Source organism: Malus domestica, chromosome 04 (assembly GCF_042453785.1).
Source record: "Malus domestica chromosome 04, GDT2T_hap1".
Taxonomy (NCBI): Eukaryota; Viridiplantae; Streptophyta; class Magnoliopsida; order Rosales; family Rosaceae; genus Malus; species Malus domestica.
In genome coordinates, this window is record NC_091664.1 from 17198251 (window position 1) to 17215989 (window position 17739).

General features: G+C 39.4%; 1 protein-coding gene across 2 annotated transcripts; it reads left to right on the plus strand.

The window, feature by feature from the left end:
* Positions 1-451: 451 nt before the first annotated feature.
* Positions 452-3674, plus strand: LOC103419281 (uncharacterized). 2 transcript variants are annotated; one of them, XM_008357396.4, is made up of 8 exons: positions 452-582; positions 799-859; positions 2003-2145; positions 2247-2344; positions 2451-2532; positions 2637-2692; positions 3112-3230; positions 3340-3674. In XM_008357396.4, exons 2-8 carry the CDS (start codon positions 814-816, stop codon positions 3501-3503), a joined length of 708 nt encoding a protein of 235 aa, XP_008355618.3. In that variant the 5' UTR covers positions 452-582; positions 799-813; the 3' UTR covers positions 3504-3674. The 2 variants fall into 2 exon arrangements, with proteins under 2 accessions (XP_008355618.3, XP_008355617.3); XM_008357395.4 differs by having other exon boundaries at positions 472-582; positions 2442-2532.
* Positions 3675-17739: the final 14065 nt, after the last annotated feature.

Here is a 17739-nt window from a genome sequence, read left to right on the forward strand (position 1 = left end):
TCAATGCATCCGCACCTGGATGGGAGGAAGGGCAGAGGCAGAAACAACATCCTAGACATATATTTTTAGAGTTGTAAGTGAGAAGAGAATAAGGGTTTGTTTGGTATTGCTGTACTTTGAAAAAAAACTGCTTCTGCTGTACTGTGAGAATAAGCGGCTGTGAAATAAAATTGTAGAGTGTTTAGTAAACTTTGTTGTAAAAATGCTTTTGAAAAAAAAAAGCAGTATTATAGTGTTTGATAAATTTTTATGTAAAACAGATGTGAAAAAAAACCGGTTTTTCAAAGTTAGGTTTTGCAGCTTCTTATTTTTGGTTTTTTTTTCACCCAAAACTGTGAAAAAAAAGCTAAAGCTGAATATTTACCAAACACAAAAAAACTCCCAGCTTTTCTTGATACCAACTTTTTTTCAGAATCACATCAGTACCAAACCAGGTCTAAAAATGATGCGACGAATACATGTAAAAAAAAAAAAAAAAAAAAAAATAGACGCTGAGATATAATATAAATAGGGAGCCGGAGCCGAAGCAAAACGATTAAAAGAAGTCGGCGCTGGAAAATCAAACTCGGTCAAAAGTAACAGGTCTGTTCGTTCGCTGATATCAAATCCTGAATATGATTTCCGCAAAAATTGAATTGGGAATTTTTCAATTAACGAAAACCCTAATCGATCCCTCTTTTTCGTATTTGCTGTTTTATCTTTGTGGACCTTTAAATCTTTTGAATTCTAGCCATACATTGCTTACTTATAATCATGTTGTTGTTCTCATGTTTGTTTGGTGGGTTTGAATTTTCGCAGACAACAGGCGTAGCCATGGAAGGAAGATTTTCCAGGACTCGCAGACCTTCTGCTCCTCCGGGTAGGGATTTTTTTTTTTTTTTTAATTTTGTGGTATTTTTTCGGAATTGGAAGTTGCTTTGTTAATATTTTGCAGTAACACTGTGTTTGGATTCGTTAAAATAACTCAGGAATTGAGTAAAACTCGGTAATTGAGCATAGAAATTGTGTTTTCCCTTGTTTTGCAACTATAGTTTTGCCCTCTTTGAATATATAACCCAAAAAATTGAAGCGGACAATTATATTTTCCCGTGCCCCAAACCCTCCCTCCTAATGTTTTAATGGCGTCGAGTAACCGACCCCACTTAGTAGCCGACCCCACTTAGTGGGAAAAGGCTTTGTTGTTGTTGTTGTTTGAGTAAGTGATCACCAAGTCCATGCAGTTGAAAGACATTGCAGGACAAAGCACATAACCGAATCTCCCAAATGGGGTAATAGAAAATTTAAAGACAAAAATCGAGGAAGGTGTAAAGCTCGTTTACGAGTGCTTGAAGATACTTAAGGTTCATGGAGTAAGGGATGGGAAGGAGAAATTGATCTTCACAAGGAAGAGAGATTTGCAGCTATTATTTTCCTGAAGATTCTTTTCTGAATTTGGTTTCCTATCCTCTAGTAAATGGGTTTCTATCTCGGTTTATGTTAGATGTTGGTCCATTTGGTTCACATTAAAATTCGAATTTATTACAATTTGTTAATCTGTTCTTTCTCTGTTCGGTGATATTACAATAGTGAAATGGGACCTCTGACGGGACACGCATCTGCTTTTATTTGGTTAAAATCTTTTTGCTGGACAATGTCAGTGCTAACTTAGAGCAATTTTTATGTCATATTTCATTCAAAACATCCCATCAATAGAATTTCTAATGTATTTTATTTTCAAATTCCACATGCATATCTCCTAACAATGGGATTTGTAATTGTCTGAGTTTTAAATGATGGGAATCTAATTTCCGTATTGTTTTGCAATTTCATCATCCAAACGTAGTGTGAGGGTTTTTGGCGTGTAGATATCTTTCTTCTCTAGGATAAAAGCCGGTTGGTCTCTGTAGTTTAAACTTTTTTTTTTTACTTCAAACTCTCGCAGACACTGGCTTGATATTGTCATGCTTTTAGTCTTGGAGAGGAGATAATTTATTTTCTGATTGTTCAATTTCTGAGGTAACAGCTGAGTTTTTCACCACTGCTCGTTCTATGCTGGAGCAAGCGCAGGCACGCAACGCTGAGGTTCTTGAGGCTTCTCGGGCGTTCAAAGGACATGCATATTCAAATTCCATCTATTATTTAGAGCCTTGGAGTATGCCCGGATTTGTAAGAATTCCTTTCAACCATAGTCCTAATTTATGCTTTCAGTCGATGCGTACACTTTATTCTAATTTGAGCCTCCCTCCTTGCATGTGACCCGGGAGAAGGCTCAAAGAGAGGAAACTGCTGTGGCTTCCGGGATGGCTATGTTGAAGGCTAAGATTGACAGGGGCGAAATTCCTGGCATTGTTAAGGGGCAGGGGAGGTTGGTTGCCATTTCCCTTGTGCACTAGCTTTCTTTATTTTTTGCACCGCTTCAGCAGAACAAGATTTTGCTATATTTAATTGTATTTCTTCATAAGCGGTTTCAGGATTTTCGTTAAGAAGCGCAGATGGGAGTTCCCAATTCCAGGAGCTGGGGAACTGAGGAAGAGGCGTCCAGATTATGTACCAGTAAGAATGCCACCACGTCAAACATGTTTTAGTTCCTTGCCGTGCATTCATTCAGTGGATATACTACACGTATATAATATGTTCCAAATTGAACCTTCATGTAGGTGACTGTGGAGAAAGATGCAAGGAGTAATGGCATTCCTGGCATTAGCATGAAGAAGTTAGTTTCCAATTCCCTTTTAATTAATTTGTTTCGTTTTTCATTTATGCCTTTCGGTATGTGTTTGCAAATCCGACAGAAAAGAGAGAGAAGAAGAGCGAAGATATATGCACAGAAAGCCCCACATGCCTGCTACATTTGTTTTATCGTGCAATTTAAGATTACATGCAGGCCATAGCCTTAGGCACACAGATAGGATGTGGTCATGTGTGTTGTTCACTTGTTCGTTTAGATGTATGCATGAATGTATGCGTGTGTTGAAGGCTTCCTGCCAAGTAATTATTGTATGCCATATCAGTGTGTAAGATTTGCACACAGAAAGCAAAACTTATATAACTCCAAAGTGAAGGTTCATTTGTCTGCAGCTCTCTTCTCACATCATTTTGGTTGGACCATCTTGGTTTAATTTCCGACTGCAGATATCATGTCCATGGTGAGATGCCAGTTGGGGAATTTGTTTATTTTATTCGGCATCAGATCGAGCTCCCCATGTCCAAGCCTCTGTTTGTCTTCTTCAAAAACACTGAACCTGCTGCTGGTGAGCCACAAACTCATTTTTATTTTAGGCATAACAATATCGCCTTGTCGCACAGTTAAAGTTGTGGTGGTGATGGTTGTAATGATTCTAACAAATGTAAATGTTACAGATGCCTTGATGTCAGAAGTGGATGGGGAAAATAGGGATGAAGATGGGTTTCTTCACATGTCCTACAGTGGAGAAGCGAATGCCTCTGGATCCATCAATCACGAGCAAGAATGGATGGACAAGGCACTGCCTGGATATCGCCGGTTGTACATGCAAGGTGCTTAGTCATCAAACTTTGATATCCAGAAATGGGAGGGGATCAACAGTACTGGAACTATATTGAAGTTTATGGCATTCCATTCCATGGTTGGAGACTTTAATGCATGTACTTGAAGTATATTTTGAGGACTATGCGTCGGACGGCGTAAATATGATAAACTTTCTTCTGTGTCTAAATAGGGATTTTGTGTGTCTGCATTTTCATGCACTTGGGAATTCCTCATCAATAACGCCTTTTATTCCCATAAAAAAATGCTTAAATTTGAAATTTAGATGTGGGTTTGTTGATGGATTAATTTCGGGAATTCATTTGTTAAAGTATCACATTGAATTTTAAAGAGTGGACTTGAATTGGATTTTGACAGCTAGTGGTATTCCTCTTCACTGATAAGTGAGACGTCTTACGTTCGATTATTGCCAAAGGCGAATTTGAACTGCATTATTGCTAGACTTGGCAGTCTTTGACACGACACGGTGACACGATACGAAAATAATGGGTTTCGGGTCAACACGATAACTTATCGGGTCACTAACGGGTTCTTAACAGGTATACACGCGGGTAACACGTGGGTAACCCGTTTCGACCCGTTAAGAAAAAAATTATTTTAATAATTTTAATGTTTAATTACTAAAAGATTTATTATAAAATACAATAGTCATATTAATATATACAATATATTCTATATTAAATATATAGTTTTGTATTATCGTTCTATATAAATTATAAAAAAATAAAAAAAAAGTTTTAGTCATTATTTATTTTTATTATGAGAGTTCCTTATTATCATTACTAGGATAAATTTTACATAACATATTCTTGTCCAAAATTAAAATATACTAGTATAGTATTTGTATATGCAAGAACTAAGAAGACATACATACAAGTATGAAAAATGTGAAAGAATATATAAACACTTGTGATTTATCATTATTCCTCTACGAATAGATAATTGTTACACTTATATTATCGTTTAGATTTTTAAAATCCTTCAAACCCTCATGAATAATGTTTTTTATTTGAGGGAAAAATTAATAAAATTAATAATAATTATTGTAGAAGTGTAAAAAATGTAAAAATATATATATACGACTCATATATAAAAAAATGTAAATGCTTTAAATTAAAAATCAAATTTATTCATTACATTCTTATAGGGTCGAAGAGTGTATATGTACAAAATCATCAAAATCGAAGCTAAAATAACCGTTAAATTGTAATTTTTCGTTTATAACCGTCGAAAACTTTTGTTCCGTTACGTAATCTCTTAGGATTACATCAAGGCTCATCCTTAAGTCCTTACCTTTTTGCGTTGGTAATGGATGAGTTAACAGGACATATTCAAGGTGATATTCCTTGGTGTATGCTTTTCGCAGACGATATAGTGTTGATAGATGAAACTCAAGAAGGGGTAAATGCAAAGCTTAACCTTTGGAGAGAAGTGTTGGAATCTAAAGGTCTTCGCCTAAGCCGATCAAAGACAGAATATATGGAGTGCAAGTTCAGTGCAAATGGAGGCCAAAACGAGTTAGGGGTGAGGATCGGAGATCAAGAAATACCAAAGAGCGACCGTTTTCGTTACCTAGGATCTATCTTGCAAAAGAACGGAGAATTAAATGGAGATCTCAACCATAGAATACAAGCTGGATGGATGAAGTGGAAGAGTGCATCCGGCGTGTTGTGTGACCGCCGTATGCCACTGAAGCTCAAGGGAAAATTTTATAGGACGGCAATAAGGCCGGCGATACTGTATGGCACAGAATGTTGGGCGGTGAAGCATCAACACGTACACAAAATGGGTGTAGCGGAGATGAGGATGCTTCGTTGGATGTGTGGGCACACGAGAAAGGATAAGATTAGGAATGAGGATATCCGGGGTAAAGTAGGAGTAGCCGAAATTGAAGGAAAGATGAGAGAAAATCGGTTACAGTGGTTTGGACATGTGCAAAGAAGGCCTACTGACGCTCCGATTAGAAGATGCGACTATGGGATAGAGGTTCAGGGCCGAAGGGGCAGAGGAAGACCTAGGAAAACTTTGGAAGAGACCCTAAGAAAAGACTTAGAGTACTTGGATCTAACGGAGGACATGACACAGGACAGAACACAATGGCGTTCTAAAATTCATATAGCCGATCCCACTCAGTGACTTGGATTTTCCAAGTCTCCAACCAAGAAGTTTTCCTCACTCGGGAAATTAAGGGAACACTACCTCAACCTATATGCTCCACTCACAAAGCTTCAACGTACAAGCTTCAACAAAAGAAAATTCAAAGAACTTAGCGAAGAAGGCTTTGGTGTATTTAACACACTACGTTGAAATGAAGGAAAGCTTATTTATTGATATCCCCGATAAGTTACAAATATGTACATATACTTGAGTCAAAATAAACAAACAAGAGGGAACCTTCACAAAGGTTGCTTAGGAGAAGTCTCAGCAGGCGGTAGAGCCCCAGAAAGAGAAGGCACCGGAGGAGGATCATTCGGAGCCTCAGTACTGGACAAAACCCTAGAAGGAGGAGGCATCAGAGGTTGATCATTTGGAGCTTCATTACGCGGTACAGCCCCAGAAGACGAAGGCAATAAATGCCTTTGGAACAAACCCACAAATCTCTGATGATCAAGTAAAACCTGACCATCATATTCCTTCATCTGGTCAAGCTTCCTCTTCATGTTTGTAGCATAGTCATGTGCGAGCCGGTGCAACTGTTTATTCTCATGCTTGAGCCCTCTAATCTCCTGTTTGAGACTCATCACTTCAGCCCCCAATGATTCAACTTGGCGGGTTCGAGCAAATAGGCGTTGGGCCATATTAGACACAGAACCTGCACACTGAACACTGAGAGCCAGAGAATCCTTAACAGCCAACTCATCAGACCGTTTGGAAAGTAGTCTGTTATCTTTGGGAGTGAGAAGGTTCATGGCCACTACCGCAGCGGTCATATCATTCTTCATCACGGAATCCCCAACGGTAAGAGGACCAGTAGGGGAGACGAAGGATGGGCGCCATATGTTGTCTGGAGAAGGCGGGGCTGCCTCTTCAACAAGGTTCAAGTCAAAACGACGGTCGGAGGGGCCAGACATTTTCAAAGGTGTTGAAGAGAGAACAGGTCGGACAAATCAAGATCTTAGAAGTGTAAGAATGGAGCTTCTACTGGTGGATATTCAAGTGTGCTTTGGAACTTAATGTCAGCCCCTATAAAAATCTGCACTCGACGAAGCTTTAGAAATCGAAGAGGCGCCTGCTCAGAAATCGAAGAGGCGTTTGCTTTCTCAAAAGCTGGGCTGCTCAGAGACCACGAGGGTCGATCTCAGAAATCGAAGAGGCGTTTGCTTTCTCAAAAGCTGGGCTGCTCAAAGACCACGAAGGCCGATCTCAGAAATCGAAGAGGCTTGCTTTCTCAAAAGCTGGGATGCTCAGAGAACACGAGGGCCGATCTCAGAAATCGAAGAGGCACCTACTTTTCCAGCCTTGTCAGCACCTGTCACACGCACACTCAGCTTTGCAGAAATTATGGGCATTCTGTCGAAGATTTCTGACGAAGTAGAACGCACATGAATCGTACTGTTCAATCACCCACTTCCCACATGCAACAGTAGCTCATGGGTACCACAGATAACTTTGCCAAAGTTCTCTGACAAAGTTGAGACACGTGAAGCTTGCAGCTCCCACTACATTGCTCTGACCAAGAAGGGTAAAAGAATTGCAAATAAACAACACTAACAAAGTTTAAACACATAAATTTTGAAGGTTTAGCTACCATATTATTACCCACAAGGGTAAAGGAACAGTACCACTGCTGGATAATTGGAAAGTCCCGGTGTGTCAACCTCTGTGCTTCGTGGCAAGGTAGACTAGCAAACATGCCCAACCTGTACTCACATTCGAGAAAACACTCCCAACAAGATTGCTTGCTCCAAAATCGAAGAGGCACCGCCCTCCGAATCTCGAGAGCCAGACTCCCAACATGATTACTTTCTCAAAAATCGAAGAGAGGGTAAAGGAACAGTACCACTGCTGGATAATTGGAAAGTCCCTGTGTGTCAACCTTTGTGCTTCGTGGCAAGGTAGACTAGCAAACATGCCCAACCTTTACTCATATTCGAGAAAACACTCCCAACAAGATTGCTTGCTCCAAAATCGAAGAGGCACCGCCCTCCGAATCTCGAGAGCCAGACTCCCAACATGATTACTTTCTCAAAAATCGAAGAGACACCGCTCTCCGAATCTCGAGAGCCAGACCCCCAGCAGGATTGCTTTCTCAAAAATCGAAGAGGCATCGTTCTCCGAATCTCGAGAGCCACATCCCCGACAGGATTGCTTGTTCGAAAATCGAAGAGGCACCACTTTCCCAACTTCAAGAGCTGGATCTCCTTGGATAAAGCTTGTCTGTAATCTTCACACGCAACATCAGCTTTCCAGATACCACAGACCACTTTTTCAAAGTGCTCTGACAGGGTTAAAACATGTGAAGCTGGCAGCTCCCACTACCGTGCTATAACCAAGCAGGGTAAAGGAATAGCATTATTACTTGATGTTAGGGAGACTCCTATATATGTCGACCTCCATCCCTAACGGACAGGCAGACCTGCAAAAATGCTCAACCCTTTCTCTTATCTGAGAGGGCACTCCCAACGAAGCCTTTCGAAATATTTAGCTTTCTTTCCCCCCGATAATACCTCTGTAAACAAGCTATACTAGAGCAAGAATATCTCATATCATCAGGGTTAAAAGCAAGAGTATCCCATATCATGCTTTTTCCCTATCTTTTCCTTTGGCTTTGTTCTTACCTGCAAGACAAGGAGAAAGAGAGTAATCAGTCAGCACTTGGAATCAAGCTTCCAGCCAGGAACTGACTGCCTGGAACCCCTTACCTGATTACTTACCTGGCATTGCTCTCGAGTACTCATCTTCAACATCTTATGCTTCCAGGGAAGATACCGCATCTGCCTGAGGAACAAATAGGGCAAGTGAGAAGGATACAAGGAAGCATGTGGAGACAAGCGTAACAGCACACGTGCCGATACATCCATTACTCTGTCAAAAGCAAAAGTATCCCATATCAGCAGGGTCGAACGTACTCTAGATTTGATGGACTTGTTTTGACCCTCAAATTCTTCAGTTGGCCTTATACTCTGGAGGAAACCAGAAAACCCTCCAGCCCAGTTCAAGAATAAGCCTGTGGAAAGTTACTTCTTCAAAAGCAAAAGTATCCCATATCATCTCTCCTCATTTTTCTTCTCTTTATCCTTCATGCTGCCTGCAAGATAGGGAGAATGTGAACAATCAGCCGAAGCTCTGATTGCTTACCTTGTCTGTCACCTCTTTCAGCAGATCCCCTAGCTCGACGACTTGGGGGACTCCTACTACATGGTTTGTATCGCGCTTGACCAAGCATGAAACTACAAGTAAGCTTCAAGTGAAATTGATACATTACCTTGTGCATCTCCACCAGTTACAGATACCACCCCTGGATGGAGGAAGAGTACTTCCAGAGAAGATGCCACATCTACCTATGAGACAGATAAGGCAAGTCAAGACGATACCACACTCCGGTACTTAGAAGTTTCGTGGCTACGAGATCATTCTCCCACAATATTTCCTAATGTCATTTGTACTAAATCATTCACTTGTACTCACTAAAGGAGAGCTTGAACCTATGTACTTGTGTAAACCCTTCACAATTAATGAGAACTCCTCTATTCCGTGGACGTAGCCAATCTGGGTGAACCACGTACATCTTGTGTTTGCTTTTGTGTAAACCCTTCACAATTAATGAGAACTCCTCTATTGCGTGGACGTAGCCAATCTGGGTGAACCACGTACATCTTGTGTTTGCTTTCCTATCTCTATCCATTTATATACTTATCCACACCAATGACCGGAGCAATCTAGCGAAGATCACAAAAAGTGACCGTTTTCGCTACCTAGGATCTATCTTGCAAGAGAACGGAGAATTAGATGGAGATCTCAACCATAGAATACAAGCTGGATGGATGAAGTGTAAGAGTGCATCCGGCGTATTGTGTGACCGTCGTAGGCCACTGAAGTTTAAGGAAAAATTTTATAGGACGGCAATAAGGCCAGCGATGTTGTATGGCACAGAATGTTGGGCAGTGAAGCATCAACGTACACAAAATGGGTGTAGCGGAGATGAGGATGCTTCGTGGGATGTATGGGCACACGAGAAAGGATAAGATTGGGAATGAGGTTATCCGAGGTAAAGTAGGAGTAGCCAAAATTGAAGGAAATATGAGAGAAAATCGGTTCCGGTGGTTTGGACATGTGCAAAGAAGGCCTACTGACGCTCCGGTTCGAAAATGTGACTACGGGACAGAGGTTCAGGGCCGAAGGGGTAGAGGAAGACCTAGGAAAACTTTGGAAGAGACCCTAAGAAAAGACTTGAGTACTTGGATCTAACGGAGGACATGACACAAAACCGAGCGCAATGGCGTTCTAGGATTCATATAGCCGACCCCACTTAGTGGGAAAAGGCTTTGTTGTTGTTGTTGTTGCAATCTCGGAATGTGTACAAATAAGTTTGACGGTTGGATCGTTGAAAAAAGTTTCGTAGAATGCATATTGCGTCAAAACGGTATATTAAACAAACACTTAGAGTTAATATTATACTTCTATTAAGTATAAAATAAGTTTTTGTGGTATCCACTAGTGTAAATACTTTAAATTAAAGATCAAATTTATTCATTACATTCTTATAGGGTCGAGGAGTGTATCTGTAAAAAATCATCAAAATCGGAGCTAAAATAACAGTTAAATTGTGATTTTTCGTTTATAATCGTCGAAAACTTTTGTTCCATTACCTAATCTCTGAATGTTTGTTTTTTACGATTTTTTACATATATGATCTTGGAATGTTTACAAATAAGTTTGACGGTTGGATCGTTGAAATTTTTTTTGTAGAATCCATATTGCGTCAAAACGATAGATTAAACAAACACTTGGAGTTAATATTATACTTTTATTAAGTATAAAATAAGTTTTTGTGGTATCCACTAGTGTAAATACTTTAAATTAAAGATCAAATTTATTCATTACATTCTTATAGGGTCGAGGAGTGTATCTATAAAAAATCATCAAAATCGGAGCTAAAATAACCGTTAAATTGTGATTTTTCGTTTATAATCGTCGAAAACTTTTGTTCCATTACGTAATCTCTGAATGTTTGTTTTTTATGATTTTTTACGTATGCTATCTCGGAATGTGTACAAATAAGTTTGATGGTTGGATCATTGAAAAAAGTTTTGTAGAATGCATATTGCGTCAAAACAGTAAATTAAACAAACACTTAGAGTTAATATTATACTTCTATTAAGTATAAAATAAGTTTTTGTGGTATCCACTAGTGTAAATACTTTAAATTAAAGATCAAATTTATTCATTACATTCTTATAGGTCGAGGAGTCTATCTGTAAAAAATCATCAAAATCAGAGATAAAATAACCGTTAAATTGTGATTTTTCGTTTATAACCGTCGAAAACTTTTGTTCCATTACGTAATCTCTGAACGTTATTTTTTTTACGATTTTTTACGTATGCGATCTCGGAATGTGTACAAATAAGTTTGATGGTTGGATCGTTGAAAAAAGTTTCGTAGAATGCATATTGCGTCAAAACAGTAGATTAAACAAACACTTAGAGTTAATATTATACTTCTATTAAGTATAAAATAAGTTTTTGTAGTATCCACTAGTGTAAATACTTTAAATTAAAGATCAATTTTATTCATTACATTCTTATAGGGTCGAGGAGTGTATCTGTAAAAAATCATCAAAATCAGAGATAAAATAACCGTTAAATTGTGATTTTTCATTTATAACCGTCGAAAGGTTGTGTTTCATTACGTAATCTCTGAATGTTTGTTTTTTATTATTTTTTACGTATGCGATCTTGGAATATGTACAAATACGTTTGATGGTTGGATCGTTGAAAAAAAATTTGTAGAATGCATATTGCATCAAAACAGTAGATTAAACAAACACTTAGAGTTAATATTATACTTCTATTAAGTATAAAATAAGTTTTTGTGGTATCCACTTGTGTAAATACTTTAAATTAAAGATCAAATTTATTCATTACATTCTTATAGGGTCGAGGAGTGTATCTGTAAAAAATCATCAAAATCGGAGATAAAATAACCGTTAAATTGTGATTTTTTTCGTTTATAACCGTCGAAAACTTTTGTTCCATTACGTAATCTCTGAATGTTTGTTTTTTACGATTTTTTACGTATGCGATCTCGGAATGTGTACAAATACGTTTGATGGTTGGATCGTTGAAAAAAGGTTCGTAGAATGCATATTGTGTCAAAACGGTGATTAAACAAACACTTAGGGTTAATATTATAATTCTATTAAGTATAAAATAAGTTTTTGTGGTATCCACTAGTGTAAATAATTTAAATTAAAGATCAAATTTATTCATTACATTCTTATAGGGTCGAGGAGTGTATTTGTAAAAAATCATCAAAATCGGAGCTAAAATAACCGTTAAATTGTGATTTTTCATTTATAACTGTCGAAAACTTTTGTTCTGTTACGTAATCTCTGAATGTTTGTTTTTTATGATTTTTTATGTATGTGATCTCGGAATGTGTACAAATACGTTTGACGGTTGGATCGTTGAAATTTTTTTTGTAGAATGCATATTGCGTCAAAACAGTAAATTAAACAAACACTTAGAGTTAATATTATACTTCTATTAAGTATAAAATAAGTTTTTATGGTATCCACTAGTGTACATACTTTAAATTAAAGATCAAATTTATTCATTACATTCTTATAGGTCGAGGAGTCTATCCGTAAAAAAGTATCAAAATCGGAGATAAAATAACTGTTAAATTGTGATTTTTCGTTTATAACCGTCGAAAACTTTTGTTCCATTACGTAATCTCCGAATGTTTGTTTTTTATGATTTTTTACGTATGCGATCTCGGAATGTGTACAAATAAGTTTGACGGTTGGATTGTTGAAAAAAAATTCGTAGAATGCATATTGTGTCAAAACGGTAGATTAAACAAACACTTAGAGTTAATATTATACTTCTATTAAGTATAAAATAAGTTTTTATGGTATCCACTATTGTAAATACTTTAAATTAAAGATCAAATTTATTCATTACATTCTTATAGGGTCGAGGAGTGTATATGTAAAAATTCATCAAAATCGGAGCTAAAATAACCGTTAAATTGTGATTTTTCGTTTATAACCGTCGAAAACTTTTATTCCGTTACGTAATCTCTGAATGTTTGTTTTTTACGATTTTTTACGTATGCAATCTTGGAATGTGTACAAATAAGTTTGACGGTTGGATCGTTGAAAAATTTTTTTAGACCGCCAGCAATAGATAATTTTGTAGTAGTGAAACCTTGAATTTATTTAACCGTCGATTGTCATTTACGCTTTATTCTTCTTACTGAATTTCATTTTTAAAATTTTATTTTTTGAAAACATGATCATCTGGCGGATGTAAGAAGATGATATCACGTTTCGATATTTACGGTTAACTGAAATATGAGTCAATGTCATATAATTTGTAGAAACTTTATAAACATCAAGCAATATTTTCACTAACCGTAAAACTCTAAATATAATATCAACGATCCAAACAGTTCATCTACCTGCACCCTTTAATAGATCATGTTTTCAAAAAAGAAAATCTTAAAAAACGAAATTTGATGAGAACAATGAAGCATAAATGTAAACAACAATCAACGGTTAAATTTTGATCTATGAATTATATGACTATAGTGGCGAATTTTGAAGTTAAGCTCTTTATGAAAGTTATAAAGCTTGTCATTACAAGTGTTTATATATTTTTTTCTATATTTTTTTACACTTCTACATTAATTAAAAAACTATTAAAAACTTTAGGTAAGCGAAAATATACTTAAAACAAAATTGTGTTTTAATGTTTTGGATGTGATAATATGGAATGTATATACTTATTTAGTATTGTGGATGCAAATTTCTTCCTCCTCGATCTTGGACGATTTTGCACCTACAAAACAATTAACACCTTAGGTTAAGGTCAAGAGCCTCACGCGCCCACGATGAATGGGGGGGGCTTTGGCCGAAGAACCTCTGATGCCAAAGTTAGAATTTAGAGAGAAAGAGTGTTTAGAGAATTTTGGAATTTTTGCCAAAGTGTTGGAATTAGCTTTTTGGTGAGAATGGGAGTATATTTATAGGGATAGGAGGTGGCTAGGGTTTTTAGGTTTAATTAGCCAATTTATTTGGGTATTAAACATAAGATGAATGTTTTGGTGGTTTTTGAATTTATTGGGTAATAAAAAGGAAGAAATGGTGAAAAAGGTAGAAAAAAGTGATGGATTAGGTTTTGAAATGGGGATAGCCGGCCATGTGGTGTTTTAGGGTTGAATTGGATGTATTTTGTAGTTATTTGGATATAATGGATGGTTTAATTGACAATTAATGGGTTAATTAGGCAATAAACCCATTAATTAGCCAATTAACATAATTTAAAAGGAATGTGTTTGGGAATTACCTTGTAGAAAGGATTTGATGAGATGGACTTTGAATTGTTACCTATTTTGGGCACTTCTGTCTTGGTTGAAAGAGGGTTGCCCGCTGCTTGCGCGTAGGAACCTCATTGTACTGCAAAGGTATTTTTGTCATTTTTGTCCAAAAATCCACGTGTCGCCCTGTGAATATTTTTGGCTCCACAAATGCCCCCACACCTATTGGGCTGCTCGCAGAAAAGGGTAGCAGGTGTAGAGATCTTCTTGCTTTAGGAAACTTAAGACTGCTTCCTATTTTGATGTAGATTCTCTCTTTAATAGGAAATTAGATCCTTCTAGGAAAGGGAAATAAATTTCTCTCAAAGCCTATTTAAATCCACCTTAAGTGGGTTATTAAATCAACTTTGGAAAGCGATTTATTCTACCCTACAAGAGAGAGATAGCTTAGAGGATATTTGTTCCCCCTCCTCTAGCAATCTTCTACATCTTGCCCGTGCAAAGGACCGTCTTTCGTTGATTTCTTCGTCTTCTTCGTGGATAGTGCTACCGCGGGGCAGCCGTCGGGGTGGTGCGGCACGTCGGCTGGCATGGGCCAGGAGTCGACTCGGCATGGGCCGATGAGGTATTGTGGCAGGGACCACTGCTTTAAGCTGCTCGACTTGGCTAGAACCAAGGGCAGCTTGTGTGGCTGGGACCTCGGATTGTGGCACTGGGGCGCAGTGTTAGGCAAGTCACATGGCTCATGTCTTTTTAGGCTTTTGGACATGACTCGAGCTAGGCTGGTGATTGAGAGAAATGAAGAGGTTGCGAACCTCATAAACTACTGGAATGTTGGGTTGAACTTCCCTGCTAGGTACCACGAATGACGTTGGCTACTTTAACTCTTTTTGTCAGGAGAAACGTGGGCTATTCCCAAAAGATGAGGGGAATAGGATCAAAGCGGATGCACTGGCTCGTCCAATCACTGTTGTGGATCCTGCTGCAAGTGAAGGTGGGAAAATGGATCTTCTCTGCTTGCTCAAGAGATGCCGCCTGAGAAAAAACCAAAGACTTCTTTCGCTGCTCATGAGGGTCCGCTTGCTACCAAGAGGTATGTGATTGACATGACTTCTTCCAATGGGGAGAAATGTAAGGCTGCTAGATCTGAGCATGTGGCGTCTTCCATGTTGAGAATGGCTAGTACAATTGTGGATAAGATTACTCAGTGTAAAGGTTTTATCATGCCCCTAGTGCCGAAGTCTGTACCAGGACGTTCTTTGGGAGCCAAGTCCGGTTCACCTTTGTAGAGACTTGCTATTATGAGGAGTGGTAAGGTGGACTCTGCTGCTAAAGTGGCGCCAAAGCCTGCTCCCTTTGCTGCTGAGATTGATTCGCCTCAGATTCAAGATCTTAAGCTTGCAATTTCTGAGCTTCGTTTCGCTACTTATGCTAAGATGAGAGTGGATGAGCTGCAGCGTGTCCGTGTTAGTCTGCTTAAGAAGAATGAGCAACTGAAGGGTGAGAAGGATGGGCTTGAGGTTTTAAGACCTTCTCTATTTCTCCGGAAGACTTGCTTGCTTTTACTTTTAAGGCTTCCATTGGTGAAGTAGTTGGAGAAGTTAGTGCCCAGACTGGAGCAGCCAGGGGTGAAGCGTCGGATGATGCCGCTGCTAAGAGCGTTACGGCTGTTGAAGGTGTGGCGACCGAGTAGTCGTGGGATGTCCAAGTTGCTGTAGTGTAGTATTTTAGGTAGCCTTTAGGATTTTCTTTGTTTTTCCTTGTATCTTTTGTTTTGCTTGAACTCCTTCGGCCTTTGCTAGTTGTTTATAAACATGTTTTCCTTCGTTTTTCTTCATCTTCACTTCTTTTGTTCATGCCCTAACCTTTAGACTTGATAGACCAGTGGCAGGCATGTTACTTTTTTATAAGCAGACAAACTCGCGTAGCCTATGCAGCCGTAAGTGTTGGTGTAGAACTTTGCAAAGTTGTTAGCCATAGGGTTGGCAGCCGGATGCCTTTCTTACAGAAGCAGACAAGTCCGCGTAAGCACTAGGCTGTTAACCTTGACTTTCTTCAATTCCGTAGGTTGCGTAGCAAGTATCACAACACTTTAGGACTTGGTGTAGGTTGTTCCGCGCTTGGCAGAGGTGAAGCTTATCGACTACGTAGCATGTCGGCAGTGGATAAAACTTCGTATATGCGCGCTAGCTTGTTTAACCTTTCACAATAATGTGCGGTTGTATAAGTCTAGTGCGGCTTCACTGCTCGAAGGGCAAGCCGTAGGCAGTCTTCCGGAATCCGTAGGCTACCTTAGTGCACTCGGTAGCAGCTTTAGAATTCCAGGGCAGCCGTCCATCTGATGTACTGCGTAATGTGCCCTCTCCGTCTCTAGGGCCTGGTTCCCCACGGATTAGGCCAAGAGACCCAAAATCCTTCAGTTAGCTAAGCCTTGAAAAAGACCATTGCGGCTACTTCTAGGAATCCCGGCGCAAGCTATCGTGCATCTAGTTATACTAGGGCAGCCAGGCTCATCCACGTCTGAATATTCGGAGTGTAAAGTTTATCCTCCCGTCTTGGAGAGCTGACCCATATGGGTGTTGGAGAATTGGTTTACCCTCTCGCACTGGAGAGCATGGTTGGTCCCTCGGGGGGCGCAATTCCTGCGATGAGTCCCTAAGAAGGGCGCAGTCTTCTTTTGAAGTGTAGGAGTGATTAGTTGTTGTAAGCATGCAGCCAAGCCAAGTTGTGATTACTTCTAAATTCCTCATTGAAAAACGAGTGAAACGAACGAGAACTTGAGCTGTAAGGTAGGAACTGCATAACAACTGGATAGTCCTCAGCTTGTGAGGTGGTGCCCGTCGAGCTTATTGAGCCTTCGGGTTTTGATGTAGCGGGAGGTCACACATGGTACTTCTTCAGATTGTAGGCCATCCATTTCTTTTCAATCTTTTTGCCGCTTCATGGTGGTGAAGGTGTAATTACTCTTGCCCCCTACTCTGCTGATCTTGTACAGACCTTCCCAGATGGGATCCATCTTTTTGGAGCCTTCTCTGCCGGCAGTGATGAAGGCTTTTCTGCGTCGTCGACATGCAAATGCCAGAAGTCTCCATCGGGTGGAGTAGGCGCAGCTAGAGTGTGCTCGGCTACTTCTGAGGCATCGTTGGGCCGCTCTGTTGCGTCACCTAGGCTCGGCGTGAAGACGCAGTAGGGAGCTGTGGAGATTGGGCCATGTCATACGCAACAGGAGATGTTCAACTGCCGGTATTGGGCCACTCTAGAGTTGAATCATTGAGCAAGGGTCGGCTAGGGCCGTGTGATGCGCAGCAAGAAATGGTACTCAACTGCCGGTACATGTTGCTTCTATGTAGAATCTTTTAGGGTGACGAGGACAAAACTTGCTTTCGAGTGTGTCCTTCCAGTGTTGCGTTCGTCAGAAAACTTTACATCCGCCAGGGTCTACGCCTTTATCGTCGCGCGTCTGGATTGGGCAGAGTAGTACGTCATTAGGATGATTGCATGCGTTTGAAAGTAAAACTTGTGCTTCTGGGTTGCAACAACTATTGCCAAAGTTAGCTTTTGAATTTTTAATAACATCGAGGAGAGCTTTTGAATTGTAGAATACAGGTAACTGTGGAATACAGGTAGTCGGGCCCCCATATCTTCTCGCATGATGGTAGAGCTTATTGCTACTTTAGATACCGTCAAACATGTGAATATGTCATCCGCTGCTTCTAGGGAGGTGATGTCGGGTACTTCTTCAAGTCCTTGA